Source organism: Lethenteron reissneri, chromosome 22 (assembly GCF_015708825.2).
Source record: "Lethenteron reissneri isolate LAM-NWPU_2019-01 chromosome 22, ASM1570882v1, whole genome shotgun sequence".
In the NCBI taxonomy this organism is placed as follows: domain Eukaryota; kingdom Metazoa; phylum Chordata; class Hyperoartia; order Petromyzontiformes; family Petromyzontidae; genus Lethenteron; species Lethenteron reissneri.
In genome coordinates this window covers 11,726,612-11,746,609 of record NC_083800.1, presented here as the reverse complement: position 1 = coordinate 11,746,609, position 19,998 = coordinate 11,726,612, and the positions used below count along the sequence as shown (strand labels likewise).

General features: G+C 45.7%; 1 protein-coding gene across 3 annotated transcripts in view; it reads left to right on the top strand.

The window, feature by feature from the left end:
* Window positions 1-19,894, top strand: part of LOC133345637 (dihydropyrimidinase-related protein 2-like) — a 54,017-nt gene extending 34,123 nt beyond the window's left edge. For 2 of the 3 annotated variants that reach the window (XM_061556577.1, XM_061556580.1), the window contains 10 exons: window positions 702-763; window positions 2,102-2,182; window positions 3,841-3,909; window positions 5,387-5,507; window positions 7,142-7,298; window positions 8,932-9,073; window positions 10,270-10,440; window positions 11,444-11,623; window positions 12,413-12,599; window positions 15,556-19,894. In XM_061556577.1, coding sequence (XP_061412561.1) covers window positions 702-763; window positions 2,102-2,182; window positions 3,841-3,909; window positions 5,387-5,507; window positions 7,142-7,298; window positions 8,932-9,073; window positions 10,270-10,440; window positions 11,444-11,623; window positions 12,413-12,599; window positions 15,556-15,647 — 1,262 coding nt within the window. In that variant the 3' untranslated portion in view covers window positions 15,648-19,894. The remainder of the gene's footprint in view (window positions 1-701; window positions 764-2,101; window positions 2,183-3,840; window positions 3,910-5,386; window positions 5,508-7,141; window positions 7,299-8,931; window positions 9,074-10,269; window positions 10,441-11,443; window positions 11,624-12,412; window positions 12,600-15,555) is intronic. The other variant, XM_061556578.1, reaches the window with a different exon arrangement.
* The last annotated feature ends 104 nt before the right edge of the window (window positions 19,895-19,998 follow it).

Genomic DNA, 19,998 nt, shown 5'->3' with positions numbered 1-19,998 from the left:
TCTTGTGTGCACGATAGCGATGAGGCATCTCGCTAATTTAGCAATTCTGTCGTGAGCGTATAAGATGGAGGGCCTAAGCACTGAAAAATCGAATTAATGAAATACTGCGTTACACGCTGAAAAGCCAAATTATTGAGGATGCGACAAATATGGTATTTTGATGCAAATTAGTGCAGGCACGTGTGAACAGTAACCTTATTTATAGCCCTTACAACTCTTGTATTGCACCTATTGTGTTCCTAACTGACGGAGATGGTCTTCTTCATGGCAACACGTTGGCTTTCAGAAGTGCAATTATTTTGAGCCACAATTCAAGGGGCCATGCGAAGAGAATGGCCATATCCATTGGCCTTGGTGATATAGGGGCGCCTATATTTTATATTTTATTATTGTTATCATGTTGATTAAACATTTCCCATTTCCCCCCGATGTTAACTCGTACCAGGAACGTGACCACAATTTTCCCATTGGAACACGGTTTCTGCATTCGTGAATTCTTCATTGGCGAGCTTTTTCAAGATCGTAACCCTCGCTGATAGAGAGAGGGTTTCCTGTTCCTAACATTGCCAGCTGAGCGAACTTGGTAACCCCACGGCTATAAGCCAAGCGTTGTGAAGCATGTAGGTTTAGGGCTTCAGGACAAGATTAATCACCTCTCTCGGGGTGATGGAAGCTGAATGTTGGTGACGTTCTCTTTCAAGGTATCAACTCGTTCCTCGTGTACATGGCTTACAAGGACAAGTACCAGCTGACCGATGCCGAGGTATTTACTTTTGGGGGTGTTCATTAATTTCAGTGGAGGTCCGTTAAAGAAATGACTTACTGAGCCTCCGCCGCCAATTCAATTTGTGAATTTAACTAAAAACAGCATCTCACAAAATACGCAACGTATATATACATTCTTAATAAAGGTTTTTTGGGTTAGATCGCGTAAGTATGAATGTGTCGTAACCCTCCACCACCCGACACAGCCAGTAAGGTTTGTCACGTAAACAAAACGTGCCAATTAGCTACTACTTCAGCCCACCGGTGTGCTGGAGAGTAAATGTTGCGGATTATTATTGTTAAATCGAAAAAAAAAATTATCCAAAAAAAACCTTTATGATGAATAATATTGGTCGTGAAAGCCTACGTGTTAAACATATAAATATATATATGTGTTGCCACGTGCGTGTGGCTTGCACGGCGGTAAGGGCATCAATTCACGCACGTTTGCAGGTGCACGCAAGGCATACAAACACGCCCTGCTCGACAAAGGCAACTGCAGGTGCATTCACGTTTGGTGCTTTGGTGCGCCAGTGCACAGCCTGCCAGGATACCCTCGCGGTAGACGTTTAGAGGCAAAGATGACGATGAAATGAACGTCGCTAAAAACGTTCTCGCTATTTTATCCCCAAGTGAATCTGTTCCTCCTTTGAAAAAAGAGAGATTATGATTTTTCACTGGATTTATAGCTGATGAAATTGAATGTGTCAATAAATTTTTACCAATTGATTAATTACAAGCGATAAAAGCAGATAATGACTATTAATATCACAGTACTATTACAGCCTAGCTTTTTTTTTAAACAGTCATGCTGTGTGGACAACTTCAGTTGTAAAACAGTATACTTACAATCGCTCACATGTACGTTTAGGTTATTATTGTTAAGTCTTTACAAATTTAATATTTGTTTTCTCGAAAAAAGAGAGATAAGAGACTTCAAGCAATGAATTGTGACCCATAATTTCACGCAAAATTCCTTTCAAAAATACGTGTCGCTATTCAATCCTGCATTTTAATTTGTGATAACGTTTAACTCAACAAATCGTAAATAACCAAACAAAAAATAATATTTGTTTAAAGTGTCGGTACAAACCGGTTTCGCCGATTAAGCCAATTTTAAACCCACGCACACCTTCACCCCCTATATCTTTACCCCTATAGATTTTAAACCCACACACACCTTCACCCCCTATAGCTTTACCCCTATAGATTTTAAACCCACACACACCTTCACCCCCTATAGCTTTACCCCTATAGATTTTAAACCCACACACACCTTCACCCCCTATAGCTTTACCCCTATAGATTTTAAACCACGTGACTTCACCCCCTATAGATTTACGAAGCCTTCACGGCCATCCGCGACCTCGGTGCCATTGCCTTGGTGCATGCGGAGAATGGAAGCATCATCGCAGAGGTAAGTGACCGACTCCGAGCGAGGGATGCTCGGGTATGCACCCCAGATCTTCTTCTCACCAAGAGAACCTGCAAGTGTGGAAAGGCACGTGGGGCCTTCCGCTTTCTGTATGTGTGTACGTATGTTCAACTTCTTTTCGAGCCGTACATTGGCAACCGTGCCGATCGGAGGTGTGGGGGGAAGGACAATGAACTAAACACAAAAAGTTGTTCTAAGGAAATTAGTTTTCAATCTAGATTTTAAAGTGCATAGCTCCAGCGGCTTCCAAATATTTGTCCACTGCACACTGCGATTTCAACTTTTAAATATGCCCTCGGTGGGGTTGTGTGGTGGCAAAAGCCTCTAAGAAGATACAGTCACCATGCTTTGAGCACAGCTGAATAAGGCTGCTGTAAACTCACACGCACAAAGGTGGAGCTTGCAAGGTCTCGTGGGTACAGTAAACCCTTGTTTATTCGATACATATGGGGCTCTGGTCTTGCCAAATTATCCAAAATTGCAAATTATTTACAATGGTACTCCCAAATGCAATTTGTTTTTCAAAAAAAATAACGCATACCAACAGTAACCAGCACTGCAGGCGAAGAAGGAGGATGTGGTAGTTTCCATGTGGTAGGTGACAGAGCTTGTGGAGGAGGGCTTAATACACTTAGTATGCACTCTGTTCACTTTATCACTCAATTATAACTTAAACACCAAATTACACTAACTTAAACGTCACATTTTTCACTTAACAATTAATATTTATTACACCACATTACTCGCTGTCAGACGACATCAGCTGATGTGACACTTCACTGCTGACAGAGGTGCCTGTGGAAGAATATCCAGAGACTCAGGCATAATGTTGCTTATGCCTGAGTGGGTTTAAAGAAGCCAGAAATGTAGACGACATTTCTGAGAGGGTTGGCTTGCACAGAGTGCACAAGCAAGTAAAGTCAACAGCGACGGCTCTGCACTAACGCTCATTGCGCGCGCCGCCACCATACCGATTCGTTGTTTTGGTCGTGGAGCACGGCATCGCTCCACGTGCTATGTCGAAATTGGACCATTCGGTACGGCAATTCGGCTCATGGCGAATTACTAATATAGCGTATATGCCGAAAAGCGCAGCCGTACCGCATTATCCCCAATTACGAATGATAAAATACCGAAATAACGAGGTTTTACTGTACTTCCCATCATGCCATGCAGGCTAGATGACACGTGTGATAGTCCATCCTGAGTTATTTGTTGACGCGATAGTTTTTCTTTCACTCTGACATCATTGTTGTGTGCAGCTCAGAGGGTAAACTTTGCCACTAATTAAATAGTCCAAGGCCCAACACATGTTGTAAAACATTACAAAAACCACGCATGTGCATTATTTTTCATCCTTGAATTAATTAATGCTATCAGCCGAATGAACCTGTTATAAACTCATTTATGGTAGTGGATCTTGCAGGGCATGATGGGTACTTACCATGATGTTGTGCAGGTTTTGTATCTTTAAGCCTGAATAGACTGCCCATCCTGTTCTTTTGTTTATATGAGAGTTTCGGTTTTGTTGACTGTGCTGTCCGGAAACTTGACCAGTATCCTCTGTAATAGGGCTTGATCTGTAATAGGGCTTGATCTGTAATAGGGCTGTTTCTCACCCTCTTATCCATCCCCAACAGGAACAAAAGAGGATCCTGGGTCTGCAAATCACTGGGCCTGAAGGCCACGTCCTGAGCCGGCCTGAAGAGGTGCGCTTCCCTACGTTCACGTGGCAGCAGCAGCAGCAGCATTAGAATATGACAATATATGTAGCAATCGGAATAATAGCACGATAAGTAACTGTAGCATGAGTAAAAGTAGTTATGTTAGCTTTTATAGTAACAGGAGTAGTGCGAGTAGCATCAGTTGTACTACTAACACCGCTACCACCCTAGTCTCGCCCATAACCAATGCAATGAATTGTCAAGATTTGGTGTTATGGTTCGCATACCTGTCAACCCCTTATCAGTGCCTACCTTATTACACACCAATTCAGACATTATTGGTCACCATGTGCCCTTTTAAATCTCAGCGTTCATCCTACAAAGTCCCATCACAAGGGAGAAACACAAACTAATAGACAACTAAAAAAATTGCCCGTATTGAAACGGCTGTACGCCGTATGGACCTGAAAACTACATTTCCTTGTTCAAGTAGACAGGTGAACCGTGTGGGTTGTCAGGTATGGGTTCGACAAATATCTAATCTTTTTGTCTGATTTGGATAATCTGATTTGTATCGTCTTTTTATTATGTTCTAATATATTAGAGGTATGTAATGTATATAGAGAATGGGTTTCAGATTTCGTTTTTTTAAGCACTATTTTATATCTCTAATTGGCTTTTTAGATTTTTGGATCCTTTTACACGGTGTAGTTATTGAACGTATCTTCATGCTATCTAAGGTGACATCTCCACAGGGCAACCGCTATTGGTAGGAAATGAAGGAAGTGATGTCATATAAGTGATGTCACATTTCAGACCAAACTGAAACTTTTTTCACATCATCCAATTTTAATATTTTATTTTATATCACCCGAAAATCGTAAACACATCCTAAAAATGTGTTCCACTTTTTCTGTTCTGTTCATTCCATTGGCCCAAAGACAACAGCAGCATATGATTAACATATCCCTTAAATCATGTATTGTCGGACGTAATCTTAGGCTTATATCATGAAGGTAATAATTCAACATAATCGATGAATCGACGATGCTACATGTTTAATTATATTATTCCAGGAGCTACATGTATATACACATCCCATTAAATCCACTATAGGATGACGGACTCCCCACACCGTGCCGGTCGTGGGAGTTGTTTGACCATACTTCACCACTCTGGTCAGTGCGGCTCGGTGAAGGCGGGAAGCACAGATGGAGGGACATAGAAGTGCAGCGCAACAGTGGATTTTGTTGCACTGTCCTCCGCTGCCCATCGTGTAGTGCACAACTGGAATGCATTCGTATCCGCGGCTCAATTTGTGACATCTAACAGCAGTCGCCTCCGATTAGCACGTTTTGGCTACGTACTGTGCGAAAGAAGTTCAACATAGTATACACACATCCTATCAGCATCTCTTCGATCAGCAGTCCCATCAGTGGCTTGGTGCGTGTGTGGCTCCATCGGTAGCCGGAGAAGTTGTGTTGATGCTGGTTGCTGGGTGCGGTTCGCGTATTCTGCGCAGGTTGAGGCGGAGGCGGTGAACCGGGCCATCACCATTGCCAACCAAACCAACTGCCCCCTCTACATCACCAAGGTCATGAGCCGCAGCGCAGCCGATGTCATCGCTCTGTCCAGGAAGAGGGGTAAGATCATCTACGTCGTCGTCGTCATCATATAAACATTACTTTGTTGAAAATAGATTACTTGTACATCCGCACGGCCATTTTGTCAGTCCACTGGCGGATGAGGCCCTCGCCACGGCGTGTGGGTCATGCGAGTTATCTGACCACACTTCACCAGGATGGTCAGTGCCGGGTGGTGTAGGCAGAGAGCCGGTACCTGGTGGGAAGTCATCAGCTGCCCACCAGCTAGGCCTGCGACCAAATCACCCAGAATTTACCCGATCTCACAAGCTAAGCGGGACATGAGCCCGAACAGTGCTTGGATGGGTGACCACCACCTCGCAGCCTGTAAATAGGTGTTATAGGTTGCGAGGGCAGTATATTGCAATCAAAATATTTTTCATCGGGTATTGTAAAGTATAATTGTTTTAATAACTTTTACCTAATTTTCAACTTCCAATATGGGGTGACCCAATTATTTTCTTCTCACCAAAGACATTTTTAATTTTCCTGTCTGAGCAATATCTGAACCAGACCTGGCCAACTTATACTGATTAATTATTGGTCAAACAGCCTCCATAATTCGCATGGTATGGGGAGGGGAATGATAAACCACTGTGAATCGTGTTTTAATCAATGCGTTTAATTCCGTGTGATAGATGTTATATATGAGTTCAGCCTAATTATTATTCTAAAATCGGATCAAGCAGTTAGTGATGATTGAGTCGAGTGATGTTTTACAGTGAAATTAAATACTATCTTAAACCTGCAGTTTATTGGTCACATTTGCTGTATAATACATCAATAATGAAGCCCTTTTATATTTACACAGAGCATATCAAGCTATGGTTAAGATTTTTACAAGAACACTCTCCTGCTCTATACAATGGTGCAGCTATTAGTCACGCATTTATGTGGAGCACATGGCCATTTGGCCATGAGACTAACACAATTAACTGCCCTTGTGGGCCAGTAATGAGATCCTGGATACTTAAATATGGTTGTAAATCTTCTCTCAAGCCGTCAGTGCTCGATGGTGAGTTGGCTTTGGGCTGGAAATGTGGCTAGCAGGGATGAGGGCCAATAAATCAAGGATGGTGATAGAATGGTAGCCAAGGAATGGAATGCATCTGAGGGCACCTCCACCAGGGAGATGGAGCGATGAAGTCGGCTCGTTTGGATGCGCTTGGTGGATTATTACATCGCAGCATCATTACATCGCTGGATCATTACATCGCAGAATCGTGAGACATGGCAACAGCTTGGGGAGGCCTTCATCCAGCGGTGGATTGATCTTGGCTGCTGCTGCTGATGATGATGTCAGTGCTGCGAGCCCAATATCCTCTTTAATTAAATCTACATTGAAAACTAATTTCTTTAGAACTGCTTTTTGTGTTTAGTTTGTTGTCCTTCCCCGCACCTCTGATTAGCACGGTTGGCTACGTACGGTGCGAAAGAAGTTCAACGCACATCCATTTAAAGGCTCTCTTAGCGATGAGGTGGCACCTCGTCAACTTCCGACCTTTCCTTGCACACGGTCCTAGAGAGGTCAATTTTCTCTGACCTCTCGCTCGCTCACTCGCTCGGCCACCCATTGTCGCCACCGTCATCACTGCGCGGCCTGGGGTAATCGCGTTGATCGATGTCCCCGGCAGGCACGGTGGTGTACGGCGAGCCCATCACGGCCAGCCTGGGCACAGAGGGCTCGCACTACTGGAGCAAGAACTGGGCCAAGGCAGCGGCGTTCGTCACCTCGCCGCCCATCAGCCCCGACCCCTCCACGCCCGAGTACCTCAACTCCATGCTCGCATGGTGAGGCGCTCTTGCGTGAGGCAGTGGAAGGGCATGAATAAGTTCAGTGTTAATGATAGTTCTATGTTATCCATAATAGAGGGGGTGGGTGGGTGGGGGGGGGGATTTTAGGTTCGATCGCGTAAATATAAACGTGTCGCTAAACTCTACACGGCCAATTGGTAAGGTTTGTCACGTAAAAAAGAACGTGTCAATTCGCTACTAGTACAGCACACCGGTGTGTTGGAGAGTAAACCCGCAATATTTACAAATCAATGTTAATGTGTCATTGTATTGAGGGACTACTACCGTGTGTTATCTTGTTGTGGTCTGGGACTGTCTTTGTTGTTGTTGCTGCCTTGCCCAATCTTGATAAATCGGACTTAGGGGCCGTCCTTAAATGACGTCACGCACCTCGGGGGGGGGGGGGGTCAGACATTTGTGACGATGTGTGACGAGGGGGGGGGGGGGTTTGAGAAATGTGACGTCACATCAAAATGCGCAAAATTAAATAAATATAGACAACACGTTCTACTTAATGAAATAGACTTTTAAATAAATGTTTTCTCATATTATTGGTTCTTTCGGTAAAGTCACATAGAAGGGAAATAATAAAGAACCAAGAATATGAATTCCTGCAGTCACGAAAGCTTTAAGTCTAAATGTTTTCTCCTACAACATCAGAGTGCAGTGCCACATTAAATACGCACTACAATGACAATAGTTTAAAGCGATTTGAAGCATGTTTTATTTTTTGGGGGGGAGGTGCAGAGCTTTGTGACGTCATATTTGAGGGGGGGGGGTCTGACTTTTTGTGACGAAGGGGGGGGGGGGTCAAAAATCGTACAAAATCGTGTGACGTCATTTATAGACGGCCCCTAACCCCGTGCCCATACTCCAGTCTAAATCAAGATTCAGATTCGCTGAATGGGCTTCTTGACTGCGCAGGAACAGTATCCCTCAGGCAGAAGAGGCTCACTAGTTCCCCAGACTGATTGACAGGAAAGTGCCATTCTGAGGTGTGTGTACATGCCCGCTGAGGTGTGTACACGCTCGCCAGGGTGTGTACACTCGGGGTGTGAGGGTGCATCGATTCATTTAATGATGTTGATTGCTCAGGCTAAGACACATGCAAATTGAATCACGTGTGTAAGAATGAGCATTTTTCTTTGCAGTGAGTGCGTATGATATGATTATGCTACATTTAGGGGAATGAAACGAATAAAACGTGCGCAAACGAGACCGAGCAAAAACAAGAAACAATCCAAACGTGCCTATCAGATCAGGACAAGAAAGTATTGATACTTCAGTTGAATTGTGGCTCTGAATCATGACAAGTCATCGAATCATCCGGTGGGGTAGTGGTGGATTCGGTATACCTCGAGTGTGCATTAGAGTTGTCACAATTACAAAGCGTACATTTCATAGAGGCAGACAGATGGAGACAATAATACAGAGCTAGGCAGAGAGAAGTAGTGCACGTTGATTTTAAATTTCATGCATCCCCATTTGTGTCCGTGCAGTAAAGACGTTGTTAATCAGCTCCCTCTCCCCGCCCTTCCTCTCTACCCTGCGCCATCATCACCACCATCATCATTCACCATCATCACCACCATCATCACCACCACCATCATTACCATCATCATCGCATCAGCGGGGACCTGCACGTGACGGGCAGCGCTCACTGCACGTTCAGCACCGCGCAGAAAGCTCTGGGCAAGGATGACTTCACGCTCATCCCCGAGGGCACCAACGGCATCGAGGAGCGCATGAGCATCGTGTGGGACAAGGGCGTGGTGCGTTCCTCGACAACGCGGCACAAGCGCTTGCGCGCACATGCACACACACACTCACCGCTCGGTGTTAACGCCAAACACAAGCCACCCACCACTGACTAGCGCGATTGGCTACGTGCGGTGCGAAAGAAGTTGAAAATGTAACTATTTTTTAAATTTTGTTTAAGCGGGTAAGGTCAAACTGAGCGATACAGCTCTTTTTCAGAAGCGACCTGGCCACAAATGGCTTACGTTGGCATTTCTGGCAAACAAATACTCGTCGATTCTAAATGTGTAGAAAAAATCCAGAAGACCTGGATAAAAACGCACGTGACCACCGGGCGCACATGCATACACGCTTACAGCCCTGTGCAGATGTATAGGCCGGAGAAAGTGCTTGTAGAGATACGCTTATTAGCTCTCTACGTCGAATGTTTTTGGTTAGTACCGTGTGTCGTTTGGCATTGCTTTTAAGCAACTGAATTATAGAACTGAACTGCTAAGGTCATCGCTTCGGATACCGAACCTATCATTTCGATGATCTCCGCGTTTGAGTCGCAAGACTCAAAGCAGTTTTGTGATATCATCTAGAACAGTTTTTTTTCCTGGGCATGCATTACTTGCACTGTAAAGCTCTAGCCAGACTTTAATTGTCTCCCTAGACTGGAGCTGTGGGCTACTACTACTTCACTGTTAATTAGGAACATGTCATGGCAAGAAGAATATCTCACAATAGCAGAAGATGCAAATAACTACTTTTAAATGCATTGTCTTGAGTGGTATAGTACGACGGCACTGACAAAAACCAGGACTTTTAATGTTCCTTGAAGACTTATTGCTGCCTCAAAAGGAGGACGATCCTGGGAAAACTAGGAGAGGTGGCAACCCTGCAGCTTACATGAAATAAGTCATTGTCATAGGAAGTAGATTTTGCTGGCCACTTGGTATTTTGGATCTTCTCTTGGGCCCTATTTGATCCTGGGCTAAGCAATTGCACCTCCAATGAGCAGATGAACTACGTACGGTGCGAAAGAAGTTCAACATACATACATCCTACCAGCAACTCTGATTGTGGTTCTATCAGCAACCCCATCGGTGGCTCTATGTGTGGCCCCATCGGTAGCTGGAGCAGTTGTCTCGATGCCAGTTGCTTGTTGCGGTTCACGTTGACGGCTCACGAGCATCGCCGCACGTTTCCCTGCGTCCTGTCGCCCCAGGCCACCGGGAAGATGGATGAAAACCAGTTCGTCGCAGTGACCAGCACCAACGCAGCCAAAGTGTTTAACCTGTACCCCCGCAAGGGGCGCATCGCAGTGGGCTCCGATGCAGACCTCATCATATGGGACCCGGACGTGGTGAAGACCATCTCTGCCAAGACTCACCACCAGGTGAAGCCGCGCGTTCAAATGCTCGCTCCTGTCGTCGCCGTAGTCACGGTTTCGCAAGAATTAGATTTTTATTCAGAATCAGGTTAAGGCATCACCCCGCCTAAATGAGCGAGGGGAGGTGTTCATCCGTGTTGTTGGGACAACAGCAGTGTTCCGTCTGTCATGCCATCGTAGTGACCTGTCTCATCACAGGACAATCGATGATGAGTTTGCATGAAGCGGGGCAAGGTTGGTTGGCACTGGGAGGTCAGATGGGCAGAGTTGACCCAATTTGGAATGCATAACTTTTGATTTCAGCAATCTCGTTTGGATGTATGGAGGCGGAATTTCCTATTCCACAATCCTATAATGAGATCCAGCCCCTAGTTCATCTGTGACCACCGCTCTCTTCTCACTCAGTGTGCAAACTTGCCATGGGAGGGGTGGTAATTTTAGCAGCCCCAGTGGGATGATGATCACGGCGATAGACGGAACCAATGTTCACTGCAGTTTTGTCTCACTGCGTTATGATCGCGAGTCAAACAAATATCCATCTGTCAACTGCTTCTGTATGCAGTCATGACATCAGAGAATGTAATACACAGCATAACTTATTCTGGAGTAATTTCCAAAAGCCTCTTTTTACCCAAAAGGAGAAAGTCATTATTGCTCTTCAAAGAGTAGATATGCAGTCATAACTCATTTTATACTAGGCCCTGGACAGCTTTGAAACCAAATGCTTGAGAATCTGGATTGTGATGTCAATCATCATTCATTGCCTTTATTCACAGCGATGGGGGCTCAGAGGCCAACCATGGGAATTAGCAATAACTTCCAGTCACGCAGCAGCAAGCGTCTTTGTAGAGCATCTAACTACAACCACATGTACATCATGGGAACAAAGGACGAGTATATATTCACATGGGCACTACATTGGTGTTGTTTTGTTACTACGAGAAGAGACGATCTTGAGCCCGGACTTGAGCCTGGGGCCTCCCGCGTGCACGCGCGTCCCCTTTCGCAGGCGGTGGAGTACAACATCTTCGAGGGCATGGAGGTGCGGGGAGTTCCGCTGGCCGTCATCAGCCAGGGCAAGATCGTGATGGAGGACGGCACGCTGCACGCCATGCAGGGCGTCGGCCGCTTCGTGCCGCGGAAGGCGTTCCCCGAGCAGGTGTACAAGCGCATCAAGGCGCGCAGCCAGGTGCGTGTGCCACCTCCCCTCCCCCAATCCCTCGTTTGCATCGCCGCCTCTCCTCCGTTGTCTACGGTTCGCAAACACACGCACTTGCGTGCGGCACGGCGTCCGACGTTTCGCTCCACGCGCCGGGAGCGTTTTCAGGAAAGGAATCAGATTGACCAGTGTCAGGGCACCACCCCCCCACCCCCACCCCTGCAACTGATTCCGATCGCGTGGGTTGCGGGTTTCCAACACTTTGTAGGGCCACTCGGCCCACTGCCCCTCTGCAGGCAATAAAACGAACACACCTGGCGGTTGCCACTCGTGGTTGTGGTCAGAACAGATTGGCATCCGCCGCAGTAACGGCACTGACCCCGAACCGAAACAAGCACCTCCTAGTGCTCACTATGTCCACGAGTCAGAGTCAGATACTACACCGCTTGGCCGTGCAGTGGCCACCACCAGGAACATAAACCACCATCGCTCGAACTCCAGTCATCCTCGCAGCAGCGGCTTTAGGCTGGCCATCGAACAAAGACAGTTACCGCATCGTGCGCTTTCAGGTGTGCTTTGTCGGCCGTCTGGAACGCTCTTCTGATATTAGGAAGCCACTGGAGCTATGGTGAACTTTTAAATAATCTATATTGAAAACTCATATCTTTAGAACTGCTTTTTGTGTTTAATTTTTCGTCCTTCACCCCGGCACCTGGGAGTAGTACGGTTGGCTACGTACGGCGCAAAAGAAGCTCAACGTACATACGTACACGCCACAACAAGTCCCACCGACAAACAAACCCTTCTTCCTCTCCGCAGCTGACGGAGCTGCAGGGCGTCCCCCGGGGCCTGTACGACGGCCCCGTGCAGGAGGTGACCGTGTCCTCGCGCACAGCCACCCCGGCCGCTTCGGCCAAAACGTCGCCCACTCGACAGACGGCGGCCTCCGCCGCCTCCCAGGCCTCCAACCTGCGCAACCTGCACCAGTCGGGATTCTGTCTCTCTGGTAAGGGCAGCTGTACCAATTGCACCCGTGCTCAGCCTTCGCTGCCCCCTTGTGACGAAATAGGGTCAGGGTTTTTGGTTTTCTGGTCAGCGATTTAGCATGTAGGCTTTCGCGACCAATATTTATCAAGATAAAATGTGTTGGGTTTGATGGCTAACCATCGAACAAAGACAGCCACTGCATCGCGCGCTTTCAGATGCGCTTCTGCAGCCGTCTGGAATGCTCTTTCTTCTAATATTAGGAAACCACTGGAACTATGCACTTTTAAATCTAGATTGAAAACTAATTTCATAGAACTGTTTTTGGTGTTTAGTTTGTTGCCCTTCCCCGGCACCTCCAATTAGCACGGTTGGCTACGTACTGTGTAAGAAGTTCAACATAAATTTCGATTTAAAGCTTTCGTGACTGCAGGGATTCATCTTCTTGGTTCTTTCGGTAAAGTCACGTAGAAGGTAAATAATAAAATAATAAAAATAAAACATAATAAAATAATTCTCACGACGTTTCGGCCACAACGCAAGCAGCCGTCCTCACCTGTGGACGGCTGTTTAATTTTTATTATTTTATTATTTCCCTTCTATGTGACTTTACCGAAAGAACCAAGAAGAAGTTCAACATACATACCTCCACCCGACACAGCCACCCGATACAAATATTATGAACAGCAAAGGCAAAGGCATGTTGCCACGGCTGTGTATTTGAGTCGGATTCTTTGTTATCCTGGAGAAATCCGATGAAGCTATGAAGCTCTTTGTCACAGATGTCCAGTAGGGGCGGGTTCGGCAAGCTACATTAATTGTTGCCTTATAAACATGGGCAAAAGCCCCATGGACAATGACAGAATGTAAATGCTCAGAGCCAGACTTACATTTTAAGTCAGTGATTTCAATGTATGTTTTGGCAGTAGTGAGCGACTGGGTGGCACTGTGACAAAGAGAGAGCTTGAGTCACAATCATGATGGTCTAAGTTGAACTCCTTGTCAGTGTTTTTTTTTTCTTCGAGGTCAATAAGACGAGTACTCAACCTTGTGGGACGCCAACGGTGCATGCGCTGGAGGGAAGACTGCCCACCACCATAGGAATGTTTAATTCCCACCGTTGGTTCAGGGCCACCAGTGGTGGTGAGCGCTGATACAGGCTGACCACGTATCATCGGCAGGGGGCGGGGAGAACTGGGCCCCCACTTCTACTGGACATCTGTGAAAAAGAGCTTCATAGTTCATCGGATTTCTCCAGTTTCAATATTCAGATTCACTGCTGACGGCTCAGCTCCCCTAACCAAACTGCCTGCAGCAGTTGCAAGGGGCTGGAGAAAATGCAAAAATTAGGACAATTAAGCGATTGGCGTTACAACATTTCCCTCTACATACAGCACGTGAGAGTTCGAGCAAAATGCTCGTCATGTTTATTGATCCCATCTCCAACATCATACTCACGTTAAAGAAAGCTAATGTTATCACAGATTATAATTCACATTTTTTTATATCATCTATTATATCATGGGGGATACATGAAACAATATTTTCCTGAATCGCAATTTACATGTGAAGTATTTGAATTGACGGCAGGAACTTCTTGACGGGTAACACACTTTTATTAAATCTTGACGTGTCACAATACAACGGGTGGTCTCTATCCTTTGGACTATACACTCCACTTAACTCGTGTAGACTCTATGCTTCTGGCTACACACAATACACTTGACTCGTGTAGACTCTATGCCTCTGGCTACACACAACACACTTGACTCGTGTAGACCCTATGCCTCTGGCTACACACAATGCATTCGGCTCGTGTAGACTCTATGCCTATGGCTACACACAATACACTCGCCTCTGGGTTACACAGAGTCCCGGTCCCGTTAGGACAGCGGGACTAGGTACCGCAGGGCCCTATGTCTTCATCCCCGTCTTCATTCTTCGCTGGTTACATACTGCCCTTACGCCTGTGTGCATCCCCTTTTATAGCCCCTGCTCACGAGAGACGGAGCTGATGCGGACGTCGACGTGAGCATCGCTCCTTAGTGAACCAATCACGACGCACTCTCTCTACGATCCGTTTTCCCCAGCGCGTGTTAACACTACTCCACCAATCACACCGCGCTGCCACCCGGTCACTCCCTCTCAGCGCGTCACCGGCCCACAGCCAATCAGTACCCCGTAACCCACGACCCCGCGCTGACCCCTGATCCTCCACCGTCAGCGCGTGTCACCACATACACAGCCAATCATTACGCGCTGGCATACGATCCCTAATCCCAGCGCGTATCACCACTACACATGTGTTAAAAAAGTAAAAAATGAAAAAAAAAGTATTGGGCTCAATTCACTAATTTCTGTTGAATGTTACATACTATATTAAGTTGAGTCCAAGCTCTATCTCGCTACGGTGTAGAGTCTCTCCATCCTGCGCCTGCTGGAGGGTCTATGTATGCCACCCCCCACCCCTCTAATCAAGCTCACGCTATAAGGCGACCTTGTACTTGTGCTTACTCACAGTGGCCTACTCACTGGCAGTGACTGCAATTCACGTTTAAGCCTTAAACGCTCACAAAATGAAACCTCCTAGCTAACATTTCGCCACGGTGGCGAGATGTTAACTATCTCGCCTGGTGTGCAGGAGGTCGTAGGTTCGATCCCAACTATGAGGCCTGCTATATATTTGGAGTTTGCATGTTTTCCCTGGGGTCGAGTGGATTTTTCTCCAGGTGCCTCCACAGTTATAATCAACTACGTTTGTAGTATTTGGCTGCTATAAATGCCCACGTGATAAGCCACTTCGTTGGGCTATCATGTGTGATAGTCAGGTCATTCTGAAAAAGAGCTACATAGCTCAGTGGGCCTTACCTGGTGAAATAAAAGTTTTTTTTTTAAATGAGTTTAGAACTTTCCCGGTCGTATCTCGTGCTTCTTTTGTTCGCTATAGCTGCGTTTGTGCATGTGCGCATTCATGGCAGGAGCCCAAGTGGATGACAATATGCCGCGTCGCACCGGACACCGTATCGTGGCGCCTCCCGGGGGACGCTCGAACATCACCTCCCTGGGCTAAAGAGAGAGAGAGAGAGCGATGGAGACGGCGACCAGAGGCACCGCCACTGCCGACCGCCAAGACCGCCGCGAGCGCCGTCAATGCCCTCAACCCAACAAACCCCACCCGCACGCCATTGTGACTCCCATCTCTCAGTTGTCTCGGCGCGCCTGGATAGAGTCTGTATCTGCTGCATGAGCCAGGGGTTTGCCCGCCACAAGCTGCGGTGGCTTTTTCTCTTTCTGGCTGTCAGATGCATATTGCAGCCTGGAAGGGCAATTTTATACCGATATTATTATCCTGGAATAATGCGCGCGTTGGTTGGGGCGATAGCAGCATTTAACTCAGCTGGTGCATGGTTCGTCATGTGATCAGATCTTGCATCGCACGCTTTGGAAAAGATTTACGTTAATATTACCAACGTTTGGTTAACCCTGGAAATCGTGAAAGTTTTAAGGTCGTATTCACCAATTTTTGGGATCGCACTGCTTCAAGAGTGTGTGGAAAGAAACTGGAGTTCCCAGGGAATCCCTAAATGCACAAGTTTAAATTTCTAAAACTTATTGCAAATCGTCTGTCGTAAACACACTGCTCTGCTTATTGCATGTGTAGTGATCCACTCAGAGACACTAGGAGTAGGAGGCACTCTTCACAGGGTACAAGGGATAACTACACTCTCAGTCAGGACAGCGAACAGACTGCCTGACTGACAACGTCGAGAAGGTGAAGACGGTGACGAAGACTCAAGCAGCCCAACGGGATTCCACTCCAAGCAACAGCCCCGAACCATCGCTCGGGGTCGCCTTTTATCCTCCTAGCGTGGCCTGGCTCTGCCCCCGGCCTTGCCTCCCTTCTAGAACCTACTAGTGGGTTCCCGGGCTTCCCTCACGTGCCCCCCCTATCACCTTTGCCCTACATCCCTCTTTCTGCTTATCACGTCACCTGCTGACAGACATGGCTGCTGCAACCGCAGATCCCTTTCTCTGCCAGCAACCAGCGCTATGCACCATAGTAAAGCATTCCATGTCACTACACATGCACCCCATTGCCCAGAAAGGGAGTGTCTTGCACAAGTTCCATCGTTGTGTTATCCACCAACCCTACCTCCAAGAGGATAAATTACAGACTGATGCCACCACACCGATTAATGATAAAAAAAAAAAATACAAGTTTTACCCGATGAGTTTTAACACACCGTGCCCTTACCAGGCTGCCCCCCGTTTAAAAATGTCGTCTGAATTGCATTGGCAATGCTTCTCGTTGGGAAACGTGCTTCCGATCACAAATGCAGACTCAATCCAGTTGTGCCGACAGCTTTAGAATTACTAAATGCTCAGCAGGAATGCTAACGGTGGTTGCTCGTATAAAGATAACGATAACAATAATAAAGAATAAAAGTAAGAGTAAGGTCTGATTTCTTTGTCTTGCCATAGATGACCGACTGCTTTGCAGGATATTTCTGACGTAGAAGGGTGAGAAAGTGGTCGTGATGATTGCTTCTGTTACACGGGAAGTGCCATGGTGGCTAGGATATGTTGACTACCTTGTCTGCTATACAGGAGGTCGTGGGTTCGATCTCGACCCTGACGCCTGCTGTATATTTGGAGTTTGTGTGTCTCTCTCTCTGATCATCATCACGGTGGCTAGGAGATGTTAACTACCTTGTCTGTTATACAGGAGGTCGTGGGTTCGATCTCGACCCTGACGCCTGCTGTATATTTGGAGTTTGCGTGTCTCTCTCTCATCATCATCACGGTGGCTAGGAGATGTTAACTACCTTGTCTGTTATACAGGAGGTCGTGGGTTCGATATCGACCCTGACGCCTGCTGTATATTTGGAGTTTGCATGTTCTCCCCGTGGTCACATGGATTTTTCCCCAGGTCCTCTTGTTTTTCGCTCCACGTTTAGAAACACGCGTTTCGACTATTTGGCTGCTATACATTTCCACATGAAAGCCACTTCGTGGAACTATCATTTGTGGCCAGGTCGCTTGTGAAAAAGAGCTGCATAGCTCAGTGGGCCTTACCTGGAACAAAACAACAATTAGTGCATGCGCAGGACTCACTGAGCAGGAGAAATATTCACCACATTTTGAATTCGAATTTACAGTATTGGTTTTGTACAAACGGTGAGACGAAACCGTCTCATTACATCTGGTTCTGCACTTAATTTTGGTTACATTTCACCTCTTGAGAAATTATAATTTGGTTTTGACCGACGGGTGACGTACCACACTATCTGCTGGACATCTGTGAAAAAGAGCTTTATGGCTCATCGGATTCATCTAGTATAGATAAATATTCTGATTCTCGCGTTAAGGGCGAGTGGGAATGTGCCGGCCCCTCTAATCGTGTGCACCAGAGGTCACTAAAAGGGATCTCAGAGGGAGCTCTGTGATATCCGCTTCCGTGGGCCATTCTCTAACACGGATAAGTTGCACCACTCTGCGTGGGTTTCAAAAGATGCTGAAAACACAATCGGAATGCAATCGTGAAAAAAAATCACAAATTATTAAAGAGATCAACCGTGTGTGCATGACATGAGAATTCGGTTTGGGTTAACGTGCTGTGTTCTATGGTCACATCCCATTGTCCGACACTTATAATTTAACTACAGTTTTGTAGCAAATGGGCTTTTATTCGAACGCGTATCCAGCAAGAAGGTTTGTCTGTGCATGAAAAGTGAGTGCTTGACGACGTTTGTTCTTTTTTTTCAAGGCACTTTGGCCAAAACAAAAGCATTGACGTGCAGCAGTCATGAAGGGGGAGTGTTTTACCATACTGCACCATACTGCTCAGTGCAGGGTTGGTGAAACCACATTTTGTCTTTGTCGAGTATGTATGTTGAACTTCTTTCGCACCGTACGTAGCCAACCGTGCTAATGATAGATGCGGTGGGGAAGGACAACAAACTAAACACAAAAAGCAGCTCTAAAGAAATGAGTTTTCAATTTATATTTCAAAGTACACATCTCCAGTGGCTCCCTAATAACAACATAGAGTGCCTGACTGGCATGGATGTCCCTATCCAGAAGAGCTACTTGGGTATAAAGGGCTCATTGGCTTCTCTGCCAAATCAAGGCAGTGTACCACTGATTTTGAAACATTCGTGTTTTACACCAGCGCCCCAAACTCTGTGCAACTGGCAAACGTGTAAAGTGTATCTCTTTAAAAAAGAGTTTTTGGGGAAACTGCTATATTATAACTCTTGTTGGTTTAAAACTCTAGGTCCTGTGGCCCACCCATGGCTTTACATTCCAACAGTATTATATAAATGATACGTTTATATGTAATACTTGTTATTTTAGTATCGATTTCATCGTTTGTTAAAATCATGTTTTAAGACCATTTTCTAACTTTTTCTGTATTTAAATGTCACATTCACTACCCTCATGTTGAGTTTATATCTGTCACATGATACATTTTCCCATATGCAAATATTCACCCATGTGAGCTGGAGCATAAAGTGGACATGTTTTTCGGAGGGCATTTTGTATACACACTGCAAAAAGGAAAAAAAAAAACTACCACTTTATGCTTTGCACCTCGCATTTTGTGCACATCGAATTTGTGCACATAAATTTTTCGCTATTTGAAACTATTTTCGTTGACAAAATTGTCAATTGTACGATCATCATTCCTGTCTCGTTTCACGCCAAAAAAAAATAACCACTGGTTTTACAGCATATTACTTTTTTTTCTCATCCTTGTCCATCATGACACATTCAACATGCAGCCCTTGGGGGACCTGTAAATTATTCGTCGAAAAAGAATATCTGGCTTCATGCCGTGGGGTCATGTGTGAACAAGAGGCAAAGGCCACTTCTCAAAACTACTGATGCCTACATGATTTCCACATATTTGTTGAAATATATAGGTCGGAAACTGCAAACAGAAACACCTGAGATTTGAGGTGCCAATTTATCAACCAGCCAATGTTCATATGGGGTTGTTTTTTCAACAGCTAAAACGCACTGCAATGCGTTATTGCTGCTGATAAGGATAATTTACAAGATATATAATGTTATTATTAATTTAGACTTAAGGTACCTGCATTGAATTGGCTTCATGATCCAATTTTAGAACTGTATAGTTTATCCTAAAGAGTATAGGAATTGCAAAGTCCTAACAAATGTCTCTTTTATTTGAAAACACGTAAAAAATCTGCTTAAAATGTTAAGCCAATACTGTATGTTTAAACAAATTGTGATAACCAGCTACATTGTCTCCACATTAAAATAAAATTAAGAAGAAAATGTAGGCCTCAATCCAGACTTAGGGTCTGCTTTATGTGCGAGTGCAACGAATATTTTCTGCAAACGTTTTTGGTGGGAAAATGGCCAAAGCCTTCCTACTGTCTGACTATTTCAAA